Source organism: Zea mays, chromosome 5, assembly GCF_902167145.1.
Source record: "Zea mays cultivar B73 chromosome 5, Zm-B73-REFERENCE-NAM-5.0, whole genome shotgun sequence".
In the NCBI taxonomy this organism is placed as follows: domain Eukaryota; kingdom Viridiplantae; phylum Streptophyta; class Magnoliopsida; order Poales; family Poaceae; genus Zea; species Zea mays.
This window is the reverse complement of record NC_050100.1, coordinates 80,468,932-80,487,667: the sequence shown is the minus strand read 5'-3', so window position 1 is coordinate 80,487,667 and position 18,736 is coordinate 80,468,932. Positions and strand designations below refer to the sequence as shown.

Below are 18,736 nucleotides of genomic sequence, written 5' to 3'. Positions count from 1 at the left end.
CTGGGTCTCTTTCAACCCTTCCCTCTCTCAAACGGTCCCTCGGACCGAGTGAGCTTCTCTTCTCAAATCAAAGGCGGGAACAAAACTTCCCCGCAAGGGCCACCACACAATTGGTGCCTCTTGCCTTGATTACAATGGAGTTTTGATCACAAGAACAAGTGAGAAAGAAAAGAAGCAATCCAAGCGCAAGAGCTCAAAAGAAACACGACAAATCTCTCTCTCTAATCACTAAAGCCTTTCGTGGAATTGGAGAGGATTTGATCTCTTTTGGTGTGTCTAGAATTGAATGCTAGAGCTCTTGTAGTGGTTGAGAAGTGGAAAACTTGGATGCAATGAATGGTGGGGTGGTTGGGGTGTTTATAGCCCCAACCACCAAACTTGACCGTTGGCTGGAGGCGTCTGCTCGATGGCGCACCGGACAGTCCGGTGCACACCGGACAGTCCGGTGCCCCTGCCACGTCATCACTGCCGTTGGATTCTAACCGTTGGAGCTTCTGACTTGTGGGCCCGCCTGGGTGTCCGGTGCACACCGGACAGGTACTGTTTGATGTCCGGTGTGCCAGCATGGGCGATTCTGACTACTGCGCGCGCAGAGGGCGCATTAAATGCGCGGCAGAGAGCCGTTGGCGCCGAAAAGAGTCGTTGCTCCGCTGGTACACCGGACAGTCCGGTGCACACCGGACAGTCCGGTGAATTTTAGCGGAGCGGCTGCCACGCGAATCCGAGGCTGGCGAGTTCCGGAGACCGCGCTTCCTTGGAGCACCGGACATGTCCGGTGCACACCGGACAGTCCGGTGAATTATAGCGCGCCGGCTTCCGAGAAATCCCGAGAGTGAAGAGTTTGAGTCTGAGTCCCCTGGTGCACCGGACAGGAACTGTTCACTGTCCGGTGGCACACCGGACAGTCCGGCGCGCCAGACCAGGGGTGCCTTCGGTTGCCCCTTTGCTCCTTTATTGAATCCAAAACTTGGTCTTTTTATTGGCTGAGTGTGAACCTTTTACACCTGTATAATCTATACACTTGGGTAAACTAGTTAGTCCAAAGATTTGTGTTGGGCAATTCAATCACCAAAATTATTTAGGAACTAGGTGTAAGCCTAATTCCCTTTCACAGGGTCTTCTCTTGCCCGAACTAGGATAAACCTTGTGTCTTCTTGCATCACCCATCTAGGCTAGGGCATGTAGCACAAATTCACTTGTTGGTTAGGATCTTTGGGTCGAAACACCGACAAAGGACAAGTGTTTGATCTAGTCGTAGTTAGTTAAGATATAAGAGTTCTAATCCTATTACAAAGATAGCATTTTATTTATCCAACTAAGCCAGATTACATCCTTGAAGACCATATATTGGTATGTGTCTTTCTCGCAGTATATGATTTATCAATCCCATTGTCGGGAAGTTGGGCTTATATGGAACCCTTAGTATTTTGGTCCATTAAACCCCCAAGCTCATCGTGATTGAACTCTAAAGTCTATTTGAATCTCTAGATCATTACGAAATTGAGTGAAGTGGTGTCTGATTACCTTCTTAAGATAAGCCATAAAATGCTCTTAAAGTTTTACTTCTAATGGTGTGTGCTTTCTTGCAAATCACACCATTACGTGTAGCCCTGACCCCTGTGTAATTTAACATAAAAAGATTGGAAATCATTCTTGCAATCTTCTGAAGGATTTAAAAATCTTTCACTAAGCATATATTCCATAGCCACAAAGCCTAAAACGCGAGTACCCAACTAGGGATCGATTTTTAGAGTCTTAAACATCCTCAAGGGTGGTGAAAAGTAACCACCAATGGCAATGGTTAAGGACTACTTATCAGTGGGTGGTTTGTTGATTTCTACAAACATGTGCAAATAGTATAGGGAATCTTGTATTGTTTTATGTGTTACTTTTGTCAAGATGATTTAGCTTCAGTATTGAGTGCGTTGCAAAAGCAAGCACACACTAACTGCCTTCTTGCAACATGTTAACATTGTCCTTATCCACGGATGTTGGGCTATAAATATCCTCTCACAAGTAGAAGACTTCCACTAGTGTTATCTTTATTTGAAAACTTTGTCTTATGCTTTGAATATGTCAGCTTTTGAGATGTTTGGGCCCAGACTTAGTTGGAAGAGTTGAAACCTTATCTTGCAACTAGAAAAAAATCATGTTATAGGCTTTAGTCCAAGGCCAAGTAGTTGTCAGTTATAGCTAGAAGGACTCTTGTGATGGCTAGATATAGTTTCAATCTGGCACACTTGTTCTTCTTGGCAACTCTAATCGATACCCAAGGTTGCCCCATGTCAGAAGTAGAGTAGTTATCACTAGAATTATAATATATCTTGGACACACTCTTTTGCTATTATGGTACTTAGGATGCAACATTCTCATGCACGAACCAACTTCTTCGATAGACCTTGATGCACTGTCATCGAGGTCAGTGTTGCTTTTGTGGTAACACTTAAAAGTGTCTACACTTTTTTTATGGCTGACTAGGTTATATACCATTATTGTATGTGCCGACTAAGTCATGTATTCATTCCTTAATTATGTCTTGTAATCCTAGCTACGTCAACTAAGATCCACAAGTGTAACTCACAACTAACTTATCTAAGTATGTCTGCTTGTATTAACCTTGCCATGATAATTGATACATAATTAATGGTCATGCAGTAAGTGAAAAAGGCATAGCTGGGTAGGGGGTGAATAACTCATTAAAACTATTGTAGAAAACTTACAAATGGTAACTAGAGTTATTAAGTATGAAAATGTCAAAGCGGTTACCTATTATAGTTTTGTTCTAAACTATTTTCCTAAAGACACTAATAACCTGTGAAATATATATGTGACAATGACAAGCTATTTAATAAACTAGAGGAACAAATATTACATAATAAGTAGATGAACTAGTAACAAGTGTTTATAATTACAATGATAGTTTGGAGTTCAAACCACATGGGGCAAGAGAAGACACAATATTTATCCCTAAGGTTCACTTTCTTGGGTGACAACCTATATCTTCTATACGGTGAGTCCAAACAAGGTGATTCACGCATTAATCGGTGTAACAAGCCAAGCCCACAATATAGGCATCATAAGAATCACACTAATGAGATAGTATAACAAGCCATGATATTACTAGAGTTAGTCTTTGCTAATCTCCTATGGAGATGGCGTTATAGCCCCTTACAATCAATGACCAGAGTCAACATCAATCACGAAAGTGGCTCGATGATCCTCCTCTACCTATAAGCCATCTAGGTGGCGACCACCACTAAGAGTAACAAGAACCATGCAACTCAATATGACCACTAGTGCCACTAGATGCAACAACTTAATGCAAATCACTATAGATCACTCTCAATCTCACTTTGGACAAATCATTATCACTGGAGGTGTGTCGAAGATGTTTTCTTGGGGTTAGTAGGGTGTATATCAAGTTGGAAAGTCAATATGGTCACTCCAATTTCAGACAAGCTCCCTTTATAAAGTCAAAAGAGGCATGTTGCCATTGGTTATTTATTGTGCAAATTTTAGGGGTGTTGGATATCTCATGCCCCATTGTTGGACCATATGCCTTATAGCGTGACCGTCCTAATCAGTAGTGTTGCGTCTGGTCTGATGCACCTCTTTACTCAACTGTCGGACCAATTCATCAAAATCTGATGTTCTCCCGAAAAATAACAAAAGAGCAACTATGAGTGTTGAATTGGTCCAAGGCCTATCGTTGTACCAACTCCTGTAGTTCGGATATATTCCTCTCCCTCTTACTCTTTAGAGTTATTATAATATTATCCTTCACTGAATTTTTCGTAAGGATTTCAAAATCGACATATATTACCAGCTCAAGCGTCTTAAGTATAAAAGATCCATGATTAGAACTGCTAGGTGTATATTTCATAGGAATTTCACTCTAAAAATGTAGCATCTCTGAACTTAATAATTGAACTAAGATTCATATCAGGTACTCCATGATTTATTATTAAAAATCTATAAACACACATTGTTAAAAGCATACACAAGAGAGGCACAATCCACATTTTTTGGTCCAAGCTTTCGCTTCTTGTTAATTAGCGCATTCATCTTGGCCAACCACCCCATGTTCATATGTAAGAGAGATTCAATTTCTTCTCATATTCTTCGAATGGTGTAGTTTATTTGTTCTCTGTTGGTATTTTATTATTACACGACACGATGTCATTATTGTCTCACACTACCATTTTTAGATAGTCCCATTATCTCTAACATGACATTAACCAACTTCGTTAGAGTGCGATTTTTTGGCAATCCCACCGGACTGTTGCGAGTATGAAAGTGTCCTCTCATGACTAATCGTTCTGGGTAATCCCACCGGAACTCAAAAAATCATTTGGGAAATATTCCCCCATGCGATCAAACCTTAATTATTTAATCTTGTCATCGAGTTGATTTTATACCTTAGCTTTGTAGATTTTAAAATGTGTAATGCTTCAACCTTTAATTTGAACAAGTACATGTAGCGGAATATATTACAATCATCTACTAATATCATAAAGAACCTTTTGCCACATTTGGTCAATCCTATTCATTTCATGTAAATTAGAATGAATTAGTTCTAACGGTGCCACGTCCCTCGCCGCAGTAGACGAGTGAGGCTTAGAAGGTTGCTTTGATTGCACACACATACGACACCTAGAATCTTTTACCAAATCAAATTTTAGGATTAAATTCATATCGGTCAGTCATGTCACGCAACCAGAATTTATATCCCATAAATGGGAATGTCAGATATTTGTCTCACTCTTATTGGCTCACATAGTTCACAGATTTAATACAAGCATTAGATAAAGATACGCGGAACACGCCTCCGCTTTTGGATCAAATATAATAAAGTGACGTAGGCAGGTTAAAAGAGATGATATGTCATATTTATTGTGACGTGGAAGAAACAAAAATGGAGAGAGAAAGAAAGCAGACCGCTCACTAATAGCCACCTGAAATAGGTTGTTCGCATACTCCAAGATACTTAGCTTTATTAGAGAAAGAGATGAAGCAAGTATTAAATCTATAGCTTTATATAGAAGAGTTATTTTGTAAACAAACTTTTAGTTGGATATATGTGACATGACAACGTCATAAAGCCACGGCTACAGTATTATTAAACTTGCTCTTTTAGTTTTTTTTTTAAAAAAAAATCTCCGGATTATTGTACTTTCTTTGTGAGTTTTATGGAAAAGGCTCTGTTTCTGCTTATAACGCAAACCGTGTCAAGACAGGGTGTAGACTGGAGAGAGAGAGATGAGAGACGATGGTGCGGTGGTTGCCGAGGAGAATCTGACGGTCCGGCGGGCTGTCCCTGTATGACAGGCTCACGTAGCTGGACATGTCGGCCCTCCTCTTCCTCCCTCGTTCGTCGTTGCTTGCTATGCCACTGCCACCGGATGGAATTGGAATGGAACGGATACCTTAAAAACATCCCAATGCAACCAACCACGCAATCATACGCTGATCCTACTAATTCACATGCCAAATCGCCCTTTTCTAATCCCAATAGGAGCTTAATTTTTTTTTTCGACGACTGGCCCATGCACAGTAAAATCGACTGTGCTCATAAGACTGCAAGGACAGTGACGGCCGGCCGGTGGCAGGAGGGTTGTGTAGTGCAAGCCGTAGCAGACTGCTGGTCGGCTCGTGCAGTCATGTGTCGGCAGATGGCACGCTCGGTGGACGGCCGCGCGCGGCGCTGCCAGCTCGGTCCCCGCCGTGGACGTGGACGTACAGCACGGCTGCTGGGCTTCTCTGGTCGAAGACGAAAGAGTGGCGCCGTTGTCCGCATCCCCGGTCGGTGCCGGTGCCGGCGCCGGCGCGGCGAGCTCGATCGGTACCGCCCGCACGGCACGGCACGGCAGCGTTGCGAGCCTGGACGCCATCGCCAGTGTGGCCGGCCAGGCACTAGTCGCGGGCACCGACTTTGGCTGTCCTGTCAGAGCGGGGAGGTGCACGACTGCACGGTGCACCCGGCCGCGCCCAGCGTAGAGTAGAGGTCGTCGAGTCGTCGCGACCGAAGGTGCTTGGCCATGCCCATGCGGCGGCGGCGGGCTCGGACGGCGCGGCGCCATCGTCGTCTCCTGCACTGGGCCGAGGATCATGCATGCTGGCACCACGCGCTGTGCCTGTACGTGCTTCTGAACTGCAACCACCGCCTGTTGACCATGGCCGACATGGCCCCCAACCCCAACCAAAAGATCCACAGGCGGTTGCGCGACTCACCTTTGGCTTAGCCTGGCCGGGACTCGACGTCGACGAGCAGCGCTGCGACCCCTGGCGGAGCGCAGAGGCTGAGGGAAACCGGTGGAGGAGAGCCGACGGCGGGCGATGCCAGTCCGGCGGGATTCTACGAATAACATACATCAATTCCCGGGGATCACGGAGCGAGCGAACGTGGGGGGCGATGGTGAGCACGGCAGGAGTACAAGACTCAAGATCCGAGTCACTTCCACACGTGCGAAATGCATATAGAATTTCGCTCATTTTTCACATTAAGAATGTCAACCATAGACCCATGGCCGGAGTCAAAGACCGGTGATAACTGATAAATGTATGTACAAGTGCATGTGCATGGCAGGAGTATATGAGGTTGTACGTGAGTCTTTAGTGCATTTAGGTTACACGTGAACTAACAGAGTTCACAAAAACTTTTGAGAAAATTCATACATATTTTTCTGCTATACTTCAATAATATATAAAACTTCAAGTTCAAATTCGTATCACGTGAAGAGTAATAAAAAAAACAATTTCTGACAAATTTAAATTAGAAAATCGGTTGATGTTTTGTTTGGATGTCGATATTGGAGGGCATAGAATTGGATTTGGTTCAATACAAAATCAATCATAGTATTGAAAATGAGATGTAATACCAATTCCATTGTTTGGATGTCAATGAATTGGAGTTTGTAATTGTGTGGTCTAATTCCACGTGATACAGATGGGTGACGCTCAGTATTGAGTCTCTGATTCCAAATCTTAATTCTGTGTGCAACCAAACAACATAATTTAGGAAAGCTGACTCAAATTCCTAATTCTGTTCTCCAATATCGACATCCAAATGAGCTATAAAATGTTCTTTTTATTACAACTAAAGTATAACGAATTTAAACTTGAAATTTTGAATATAGCTGGGGTAGGGTGGAAAGAATATATATGATTTTTTCCTGTTTTTTAAACTTTGTTAGTTTATTTACAATTTATGTGTACCAAATGCTTATGTACACTGGATATGTTCTATTCTAACTAACTATATATATATATATATATATATATATATATATGAATAACCATTATTTTAATCTATAGTCAATATGTAATCATTTTTCACATGAGACTAGTATTTTATTGCATCAAGCATTTATTATGAGCCATGTACTTTAGTCTTTGTATCAATTCCTTGTCCTAAGTCAATTCTCTCTCTCTCTTGTGTTTGGTCAAACTTATAGAAAAAAGAACACATATTTATAACAGAAAATAAGTAACATTATAAGAGTATATTTTATAGTGTATCTGATGACACTAATTATTTGGTTTCACAGACCTTACCGTTCTTTTCGATAAGCTCGATCGAACTTAAAACATATTAACTCAATGTAGCTTTAAGAAATGTTTTATTCAAAAATAGAGGAAGTATTCGATCATTTTGTTGAAATAAGGTTTAGACAAATCCAATTAAAACCTACACCAAGATAGTTACCCACAGTATGGCTGGCACGGATTGGCGTAGGTGACCTCGTAACAATTTATATATCTCACCGTAACGTAGAGCATACTGGACGAAAATAAACAATATACTCGCTCTATACTAAAATATATTCCCTCTGCTCCAATTTAAAATCCGTTTCAACATTTTAATATATTCATACAATAATTAATATATGTGTTTTATATATGTGTCTAGATTTATCATCATCTATTTAAATATAAACATAAAACGTAAGTGCTAAAAGGAATTGTGTAGTAGAACAAAGGGAGTAGTTCTTTCTATATTATTTTTTTCTGTCCATATTAAAATAAATGATAATAAATATAGACATATATACAAAGACAAACTATATTTATAGGTTAATTAATAAATAATATTTGATTAGTATAAAACGAAATACATTTTGGGTGTTGTAGTATCTCGAATTCTCGTGGATCACCAAATTGATATTTCGGTGGGTTGGCATATATTTCCAATCAATAAAACACAAAAAGTCTTGGAATCAATAGAACGCTCGGTAGCAAAAATCGGATTGTTGTGTGTTGACATTTGCAAAATTCTGAAAATCCACTACCGTGTCGCACTAACCAATACGCAGGGTGCTAATTTATCCAGATACCTTTATGAGCACACAAAGTCGTCAAAGTATCTCTCCTCACGGTAAACTCGCTGTCATGGTCACTGTAACACAGCCCATTATTGGTCATGTCCAAGGAAATAAATAAATAAAGCTTACGATGTCATGGAGGCGTAGGTTAAAGCATATAAAAATATCTTTAGAAAAAAAGCTTTCACTTTGAGGGAAAAGATTTTCGTTTTTAGTTAGGACTTACGAGTAGAAACGCTGGGGCTGGGCTGGGCTGAGCTGAGCCGAGCCTGCGAGCTGCAGAGAGTAGGAGCAGTAGAGGACATCCTCTTCCTGTCGTCCACCCTCCTCTCTCTCTCCACTCGCGCAAGAAGACGAGGAAAAAGAGGGAAACAAGGAGCGTTTCGTTTTAACTCCCGAGGCAACGCACCAACTAGCCAGCCCACGCAGCTCAGCACCACCCCTCTCTCTCTCTCTCTCTCTCTCTCTCTCTGCGGGAAGACGGCCCTTGGTCTTCGTGAGCTGCTGCTCGCGTTGTCGGGGAGGCGCCGCCACGCCGCTCGCCTCGCCTAGCGCCGCGTCCGGATTCCGGAGCAACAACTCCTAGGCAGGTAGTAGTAGTAGCCTAGTAGGTTGTGAACGACCCGGCCGGCCGGCGGCGCGGTGCAGCGTCCCCGCTGCTCCATGCCCGAGGGCCACCAGTGAAGCTCCCGCGTGGCCACGCGACGCGACCATGAAGCAGTCCCCGGCCAGCTCTGGTGTCACGGCCGCGCCCGTCGTCCCTGCCCCCGCGCCCGCGGCCGCCTCCACCGGCGCGGCGCCGCCATGCGAAGGTACCTCTTCTACCACCACCTTCCTCCTGTTTGCGCTTGCGGCGTGCGCATGACGCCGGCCTCGACGGAACGCCGCGCCCGTCTGTCGCCGGCGCGGCGGGCGGCAGTTCGCGTGTTCGTTCGAGCTGCGTATCATCCGTCCCAAGCTCAGAAAGGCGTCGCCTTTTCATGTGTTGGGTTTGTTGTTGTTGTGTCGCTGACGCCAACGCCGGCGTCGCCGTGCGCCCGCAGGGGAGCGGAAGGCGCCGGCGATCAACGCCGACCTGTGGTACGCCTGCGCGGGCCCGCTCGTGTCTCTGCCGCCGGTGGGCAGCCTCGTCGTCTACTTCCCGCAGGGCCACAGCGAGCAGGTGAGTGACACCGCGCTCTCCCTCCTCGTCCCCGTGCTGCTCATGCTTCTCCAGGCAACGGTCGCTGCTGACGCCATTGCTGCAGCCATTGGGATGCTCTGTTGTTTTAATAGGCTGTAACATCCGCTGATGGATGCTTTGGTCATCTTCTTTGGGATCATGTGACCACATCTTCAATTGGTGGTTACCGATATGTCGGTGTTCTCTGTTATCTGTGCAGAGTTTGTGGTTTCATTGCGATTTCAGGTGGAAAGTTGTGTTTTTTTCCTTCTACTGTTCATTCTGTGAGTTTTTGCTTCGTGTCGAGTTGATTTTACTAAAATGTTTTTATTTTATAAAGGAAAAGGGATATGGATATATGATATAAAGGGTACTACAACTATAAGTGCAGGAATAGTTTAAAAAACAGTTTTTTGATTTGTTGTGGAGCCTACTGTTTGTTGCAGAACTAATTGGAATAGCCCCCGCACCCCCACCCCCACGGCCCCATCCGAAACAATCTGCTTTATAACCAGATTTCTGGTGATTTTTTCTTTTCCATTCAGATATTTTTGGCACAAGAAGATTCCCATCCTTCACTAGAAATGTGAAGATTTCACTCGGTTGCTGATACCCTCGGGTGCAAGAACCTGCTAATGTTAGCTCATTTGCCAAAGTGGTTGGAACTATAGGGGCCCTACTTGCTTCTTTCCTCTGTTGGTTTCTGGTGTGCTGTGTGGACAACTTCCTTGTGAGGAGTTTGGGGGTGTACATGAAGCATCTTCTCTGCATGTGGGCTGCTTGCATTTATGGTCCTGGGATGTGTAATTATTTGTCCCAGGTTCCTAAGATTTGTCACTGTAAAATAACATGATCATGAAACATTTTTCTTTATCACAAGTCATGGTGCTCCATTAAAAAAAATCTTAATCCAAAAGCCAGCCACCGTGTTCTTTTCAGAAAGATAAGAACATAAATTACCTTTCTATTTCATTTCATCAGTATTAAAAAAAATGAAGGAAATGGAGTCCTTTTGTTTTCCATGACACATCTGGTTGTGCTGCGCATGATGGTAGAGGGCTTTGTGACAGTACTTGTAAAGAGTTTATCTAACAAAAAAGTTCACTCATGCGGCGCTCCTTTTAAACCGCAGACTACTTTCCGCTTCAATTTTTTTAGTCAAACCGCAGAAAGGGTTAGCGAAAGGGGAAGCATGTTCGAATGGCTCTACTTTCTTAATCATTTCATGGAATGATCTCTTTTTTCCCCGCAAAATCCGCAGAGTACTGATGAGTCTCGGCACTAGCACGTCTTTCATTTCATGAAATAGTAACAACAACACCAAGATAAATATTTTTTCCCCGTGCATTATTCTGACTGTCACAGTAATGCGGCAATGAACATACAGGACAGGTTTTGTGGTATAATACTGGAAAATAATGAGAGAAAAAAATACAAGATCCGATATACTTGGTGCCTGCAATTTAATGTATTCCGAGATTAAGACAAAACATTTGAATGCTAATATATATATATATATATATATATATATATATATATATATATATATATATATATATATATATATATATATATATATATATATATATATATATATATATATATATATATTTCACTTCCATCCAAACGGAATTGTGTATGGTGGTTGGACTTACCGTGCTGCTGATTCAGGTTGCAGCTTCTATGCAAAAGGACATCGATGCACATGTGCCAAGCTACCCAAATCTTCCCTCAAAGCTGATATGTCTTCTTCACAGTGTTACTTTGCACGTAATGCACACAGCTCCTACCATGTCCCCTTTTGACACGGAGCTTGCATCATCGCCCATTGTAAAACCGTTCCTCTTTTTGTCCTCAGGCTGACCCGGATACTGACGAGGTGTACGCGCAGATGACTCTTCAGCCAGTGAACACGGTGAGCATCTAGAACTGGTGGTTCCCCCCAAAAGGCTGTTGCTTGTTCAGACGTCCTAAAACCATGTCTTTGGCTCTGGGTTCAGTATGGGAAAGAGGCTTTACAGCTATCGGAGCTTGCACTGAAACATGCAAGGCCACAGATGGAGTTCTTCTGCAAGACGCTTACTGCAAGTGATACGAGTACACATGGAGGCTTCTCTGTGCCTCGTCGTGCTGCGGAGAAGATATTACCTCCACTGGTATCCAGTCCAGGCATCGAATACCTAATATTGCCTGCCAGAACAAGATGCTCTCTGTCCATCAACTTCGTAGTGCCATTTTAATGTTTTTTTTTTGTGCTCTCCTGGTCTGCCCCTATAGGACTTCGGTATGCAGCCTCCGGCTCAAGAACTTCAAGCCAGGGACATACATGACAATGTGTGGACATTTCGCCATATATTTCGAGGTGGGGAAAAGAAAGTATATCACTTTCATTGCTACAAGATGGCAGTAGCAGTAGGACTTCTTCAGTTTTTGTATGCAAGCATCCCCCCCCCCCCCCCCAATATGGTTTCAAGCATTTGAAGAACCTTGCACATCATTCTTTTATGTTCTGGGTGGTCTGCAAGGGAAAGTTGCTGTTACTGTTGCCGACCTTATGAATCATTCTATGACCAGGTCAGCCGAAAAGACACTTACTAACCACTGGGTGGAGTCTTTTTGTGGGCGGCAAGAGACTATTTGCTGGTGATTCTGTCATTTTTGTTAGGTAACTTTCATGATTTTTTTCCTCTTGCAAAAGCTTGTCTTGATCCTTTCTAGAGTAAAGATTCTTACCAACTTACCTGTGAAACAATGAACAAAACTGGAGTTTAAATATCATCTATGTTTTGGCTCATCATGTTTTTAGGGACGAAAGGCAGCAACTTCTACTGGGAATCAGACGGGCTAGCCGGCAACCCACTAATATATCTTCTTCAGTACTTTCAAGTGACAGTATGCACATAGGGGTGCTTGCTGCAGCAGCCCATGCTGCTGCCAACAATAGCCCATTTACCATATTTTACAATCCTAGGCGAGTGATTTTCCTACACTATATTTTTTCCCACCCTGATGGCTCTAAACAGCCTTTTTATGTAGCTCAGTAGCTATTAATGATCTATTTGAAATGTGCACTTTCAGGGCTAGCCCTACTGAGTTTGTTATCCCATTTGCCAAATTCCAGAAGGCACTGTATAGTAACCAAATATCTTTAGGAATGCGATTCCGGATGATGTTTGAGACCGAGGAATTAGGGATGAGAAGGTACAATTGCTCTTTTTGTCTATTTTAATTTGGCACATTATTGGCAAACAATCAATTTATGTTTACTTTTCTAAATCCTAAATTATAGGCATGGTTTTGTTGCCTATTCTACACTAATCAAATTATTCAATGTTCTTCAGGTACATGGGTACAATAACTGGGATAACTGATCTAGATCCTGTAAGATGGAAAAACTCCCAGTGGCGCAACTTACAGGTTAGATTGCCTGAACCACACCATTGATGACGGATTTGGTTTGCATCTGATTCACAGATGTAGTGTAATTTTGTAGGTTGGTTGGGATGAATCTGCCGCAGGGGAAAGGAGAAACAGAGTTTCAATGTGGGAGATTGAACCAATTGCTGCTCCTTTCTTCATATGCCCCCAGCCTTTCTTTGGCGTAAAGCGCCCTAGGCAAATAGGTAAATCAGCCATAAGTTCATCTTTCTGTGTTATATTGCAACGCAAATTGCATACAACGACAGCCATTCTGATGGTTTACATGGTTCACTCATTTGAATTAACAGATGACGAGTCATCAGAGATGGAAAACCTTTTCAAGAGGGCAATGCCTTGGCTTGGTGAGGAGATATGCATAAAGGACGCTCAGACCCATAACACCACAATGCCTGGTTTGAGCTTGGTTCAATGGATGAACATGAACAGGCCGCAGAGCTCCACATTAAATACAGGCATACAGTCAGAGTATCTGCGATCTCTAAGTAACCCTGCCATGCAAAACCTTGGTGCGGCTGAGCTCGCAAGGCAGCTATATGTCCAGAACCATCTCCTGCAACAAAACAGTGTACAGCTTAATGCTTCCAAGCTCCCTCAGCAAGTGCAACCTATAAATGAGCTTGCTAAGGGATCATTGTCTTGTAATCAACTTGACGTCATCATCAATCAACAAGAACTGAAGCAAGAAGTTGGCAATCAGCAGAGGCAACAGCAGCCCGTTAACCAAGCAATTCCTTTAAGTCAGGCTCAAACCAATCTTGTCCAGGCCCAGGTAATTATCCAGAATCAGATGCAACAGCAGCAGCAACAACAGCAGCAGTCTCCAACTAGGTGCCAGAAGGGAACCAGTGTGCAACAGCTGCTTCTTTCACAGCAACAGCAGGACCAGAATTTTCAGCTGCAGCAACAACAGCAGCTTTTACTTCAGCAACTGCAGCAGCAGAATCAGCAGCAGCAGCAACAACAGCAGAATCAGCAGCAGCTAAACAAGTTGCCAGCTCAACTTGTGAATCTGGCTGGTCAACAGGCTCAGTTGTCTGACCAGGAACTTCAGCTGCAGCTATTACAGAAACTACAGCAGCAGTCACTTGTATCACAGCCAACAGTTACACTCTCGCCGTTACAGGTAATACAGGAACAACAGAAGTTACTTTTGGACATGCAGCAGCTATCAAGCTCTCATTCACTTGCCCAGCAGCGGATCCTGCCTCAACAAGATAGCGATGTTTCGCTGCAAGCATCACAGGCGCCACCACCAATGAAGCAAGAACAGCAGAAGCCTTCACAGAAACAATTTGTGCTTGCAGATGTGTCAGATGTTGTCTATCCACAGATTTCATCAACCAACGTTTTGTCCAAAGCTGGAACCCAACTGATGACTCCAGGTGCTACACAATCTGTACTAACGGAGGAAATTCCTTCTTGCTCAACATCACCTTCTACAGCCACCGGAAATCATTTGGCATACCCAATCATTGGCAGGAACGAGCATTGCAAGGTCACCATTGAGAAAGTTCCTCAATCGTCTTCTCTGATGTCAATTCCAACAGCTGGTGAAGCTGTAACAACTCCAATAATGGCGAAGGAATTGTCAAAGTTGAACCATAATCTGAAGGAGAATGTAACCACATCAAAGTCACCCATTGTTGGGACTGGACATGAGAATCTTTTGAACATTGTACCGTCAACAGACAACCTGGAAACAGCTTCATCAGCAACTTCTTTATGGCCTACCCAAACAGATGGACTTTTGCATCAAGGTTTTCCTACTAACTTCAATCAACAACAAATGTTCAAAGATGCACTTCCAGATGTGGAAATTCAAGAAGTGGATCCGACTAACAATGCCTTCTTTGGGATCAACAGTGATGGTCCATTGGGCTTTCCTATGGAAACCGAAGGCTTGTTGGTAAGTGCAATTAATCCTGTGAAGTGTCAGCCTAATTTGTCAACTGACGTTGAGATCAATTACCGAATACAAAAGGATGCCCAACAAGAGATCTCAACCTCCATGGTTTCACAGTCATTCGGTCAGTCTGATATAGCTTTTAACTCAATTGATTCTGCAATCAACGATGGTGTCATGTTGAATAGAAATTCTTGCCCCCCTGCACCTCCGCAGAGAATGCGGACATTCACAAAGGTTTGTGCTTCTTTATATAACCCAACTTACTGGTATTATAACATTCAACAGTATAATTTTGTTGTTGTATTTACTAATTCCAGAATATTAAATTGTGGGGTTTTAATGGAAGAATGGAATGCACTTCTGTTCACTGCTGGACACCAAATATAACATGAATTAATGGAGCAGATATGACAATATATGTCAAGTACAAGTAAAAATTTCAAATGTAAAAAAGTTTAAGGACAGGGTAGTCAAAATTCTGCCATATTCGAACTAGTAGAAAAGCACATGTATAACTGTCTTTTCAAGAGCACATTTATGGTTTTAGCCGTGTTAGTATATGGTGCCATGCTATTATGCCAATTGAGTAGTCAGCTACTGTCAAGCTGTTTTGAAATCATGATTCAAATGAGATAGGTGTATTAAATGCTTGCTTGGATGTATGGTTGATGAGGTGGTCACATATAGCTTTAAAAGCTTGTCAAGGACTGGACTCTTGGTAATTGGGACCCTCTATGACCATGCTTACTCTGTAGCCATAAACTCTTGAGCATGTGCTTTGCTTGCTATGGCCATTTCATTCTTTTGAATGTGGACCTAACATTTTCATAAAAAGTGGCCCTAACATAAATCCTGTAGGTCTACAAGCGTGGAGCTGTAGGCCGATCCATTGACATAGGCAGGTTCTCCGGATATGAAGAATTGAAGCATGCTGTGGCCCGCATGTTTGGTATAGAGGGCCAACTTGAGGACCGACAGAGAATAGGATGGAAGTTAGTCTACACGGATCATGAGGATGACGTCCTACTTCTTGGTGACGACCCATGGGAGTAAGTTTACCTTCCTACTTTTGCTTTGTATTAATTTTTGTATTTTCACTATGAAAATCTGTCAAGAAAATAACATTATAAAGGTGCCGAATGTAGATGTGTACACTGTCTAGGAATGTAATATAGTAAAAAAAAAGATGTACAAAACGTAGACTGCAATGTGCCTATGTCTTCCTTTGTATTGAATATTGATAAGCACATGCTGGAGCTTATAGGGTGTGTAAGTTTTGTAAATGCACTAAACATGAATGATAGAAGAATTTCGTTGGTTATTATCATAATAAAATGTGTTGTGAATTATACAGGGAGTTTGTGAATTGTGTGAAGTGCATTAGGATCCTATCCCCCCAAGAAGTGCAGCAGATGAGCTTAGATGGTGATTTGGGGAACAATGTCCTCTCCAACCAGGCTTGCAGCAGCTCAGATGGTGGGAATGCCTGGAAGCCTCGCCGCGACCAGAACCCTGGTAACCCTTCCATCGGGTTCTACGACCAATTTGAGTGACCTGATCACGGGTACGTTACACACAGTTCGAGTACAGTATTTCGTTTCATCCCTGTATTAGTTGTTGAACTGGACTTCACAATTATGAATCCAGAAATTCGAGATGAGAATTATAGCTGCAAAAAGCAACCAGTGTCCAGCCATCTACAGAATTATCGCCACGGAAAGGGTAAGCAGATGCAGGATGCCGTAGACGTCTTGGCTTTTATAGTTGGGAGAGGAAATGCTCCTCAGATTAGGGTATGTTCTAGATATATGTGTAGTTTTCTTTGTTTTGAAACAATGTAGGCAAGAAGAATGAAACTTACCTAGAGCTGTTGCTGAGTCGAAACATCAGACAGATGGTTAGGCAAAACCTGAACTTCAGACAGAGTAGGCAGATCTGAAGATAAAGTATTTTGATTGAGAGTATTTTGTAATTCTGTATTGAACTGCCGCTGGGGTTTGCTTGAGACCCATGCGGCACTATATGAGTCTCTCTCAGTTCAGAAAATACTGAAGCAGATCTAAGAGGTCCTACTGATTATTACTATATGTTTGATGTGAATGGCCCCATTTACAAATGGACAGTCTGTCCGTCTCCACTTGTAGGTGTAATATGTTCAACAACAACCAGGTTTTATAACACTGGCATTACGAGGAAACTTTTTGTACAACTTATTTTTCTCAAAGTGTAATGATAAAATTCGATATATTCTTTTTACTACCAACTAAGTCATTGGTGACCAAATGGCTAAATGTAGACGCAGGGCAGCACAGCGAAAACAGGGCAGAAGAGAAGAATCGATTTGTTCACATCCAAATGACTAAATGGCTCAAATAACATGTGTATGTTCCCAAAGCAGCATAGTAGCAAGAACTCGTCGAGCACAAGACACAAATTATTCTATGGTAGTTTTGCAAGGATCCTCTGACTCCTGTGTAGTTACAAACCAGAGAAGTGTTTAAAATTGCCCGAGTTCCAGCATGAATTCCCGAGTCATCTCAAGGTAGTACTTCAAATGCACCTTCCTCCACTCCTAAAGACCAGAAGCCGAGACATCAATACAAATCGAAGCAACATACGGACAGAAACACGAGCATCATACGATGGCATTCAGTCAGACCTCAAAATCCCATTCCCCGTAGAGGTCAGGATCACCCTGGTTACCCCATATGTAGGCGTAGGCGAGTGATTTCTCCGATGCATCCTGCGAAACCCCAGAACAACCGTTTTGATCGGCGAGAATGGAACCGTTCCATCAATAAAAGAGTGCGATTCTCGTTTTTTCGAACCGTTTGAACTTCGACTAAATTCATATAAAAATATAGTAACGTCCATGATATAAATCATGACACAAAATAAGTATCATTAGATTAGTGACAGAATCGTCGTAAATCTATCTGGAGACATACAAGTTAATAAATACTATTTATTGTAAATCTGATCAAAATTGAGCTAGTTTGACGCGTACGGATTCCATAACTTTTCATTACGGAGGGAGTACTAAGGTTCAGAAGTTCGGAACAATAATGCGAGGTAAAGCATGGGCAGTCGACGATGGTGTAGATAGGGTTGCAGTGGACTCACAGTCAGTGAGACCTCGACGGTTGTCTTCACATACTCCTCGTCCTCGAACATGTCGAACACATGGAGTTCCCTGTCGGTGAGCCCCTGGATAACCTGGACGGAGCAGGGGCAACGGATTCAAACGGGAGCGCTGTCTCGGCGTCTTTCGCCCAGACGGGTTACGGCTGGCATGAAGAGAGCGAGAGGCGGACGCGGACCTTTCCGCTCACCGCGTGGGCGCGGGCGGGGAGGATGGCCGGGTAGACGCGGCCCCTGAGGCTGAACCTGCGGTGGTCGGGGAGGAGCGCGGGGGAGGAGGAGGGCGGGGCGCGGCCCAGGAGCACACGCACCACCTCCTCTTCCATCAGCGTGCCGTACACGAAGACGCTGTGAGGCCCCGCGGTCGCCACGGGAGGAGGCGACGCCATCAGGGTGTCGCCCAGCCGTGGCCTGCAGAAGCGGAGCGGGGCGATCACAGGAGGAAGATGACGACGGTGACAGCGACAGGCTGCCGTGCTGATTGAATTTACTTGGGCCGAGGCTTTGTTTGAATTGGGTTTCGTCCGCCAGAAAGATTGGGCTGGGCTAAGCTGGGCTGTGCAAAAGGACATGAAATTTTAAAAAATAAAAAGGATATGAATGTGGCTGCTGGGATTCGAGCCCAGGTCTCCACGGCCACAACGTGGAATTCTAACCACTAAACTACAGCCACTTCGTTGTAAATATTTTCCATATGACCAATTATAAACACTGCTTACAGTAGAAACTAAGGAAACTTTGGGCGCCGCCACCAGAACCCTAACC

The 18,736-nt window shown here is 43.4% G+C and overlaps 2 protein-coding genes and 1 non-coding gene across 3 annotated transcripts; 1 reads left to right on the top strand and 2 right to left on the bottom strand.

Moving 5' to 3' along the window:
- Positions 1 to 8,565: 8,565 nt before the first annotated feature.
- Positions 8,566 to 16,946, top strand: LOC103626605 (auxin response factor 5). The gene is made up of 15 exons (XM_008647013.4): positions 8,566 to 9,133; positions 9,365 to 9,483; positions 11,155 to 11,253; positions 11,342 to 11,398; positions 11,484 to 11,639; positions 11,761 to 11,845; positions 12,058 to 12,148; positions 12,290 to 12,454; positions 12,562 to 12,684; positions 12,825 to 12,900; positions 12,977 to 13,106; positions 13,212 to 15,064; positions 15,689 to 15,879; positions 16,185 to 16,394; positions 16,478 to 16,946. The coding sequence occupies exons 1-14, from the start codon at positions 9,034 to 9,036 to the stop codon at positions 16,381 to 16,383; spliced, it is 3,444 nt and encodes a 1,147-aa protein (XP_008645235.1). The 5' UTR covers positions 8,566 to 9,033; the 3' UTR covers positions 16,384 to 16,394; positions 16,478 to 16,946.
- A 230-nt stretch (positions 16,947 to 17,176) lies between these two features.
- Positions 17,177 to 18,422, bottom strand: LOC100284125 (AIG2-like protein). The gene is made up of 4 exons (NM_001157022.2): positions 18,151 to 18,422; positions 17,954 to 18,046; positions 17,490 to 17,573; positions 17,177 to 17,402 (listed from the first exon to the last, which is right to left on the bottom strand). Exons 1-4 carry the CDS (start codon positions 18,358 to 18,360, stop codon positions 17,328 to 17,330), a joined length of 462 nt encoding a protein of 153 aa, NP_001150494.2. The 5' UTR covers positions 18,361 to 18,422; the 3' UTR covers positions 17,177 to 17,327.
- A 150-nt stretch (positions 18,423 to 18,572) lies between these two features.
- Positions 18,573 to 18,644, bottom strand: TRNAH-GUG (transfer RNA histidin (anticodon GUG)). Its single transcript has one exon. It is a non-coding gene; the product is annotated as a tRNA-His (tRNA).
- Positions 18,645 to 18,736: the final 92 nt, after the last annotated feature.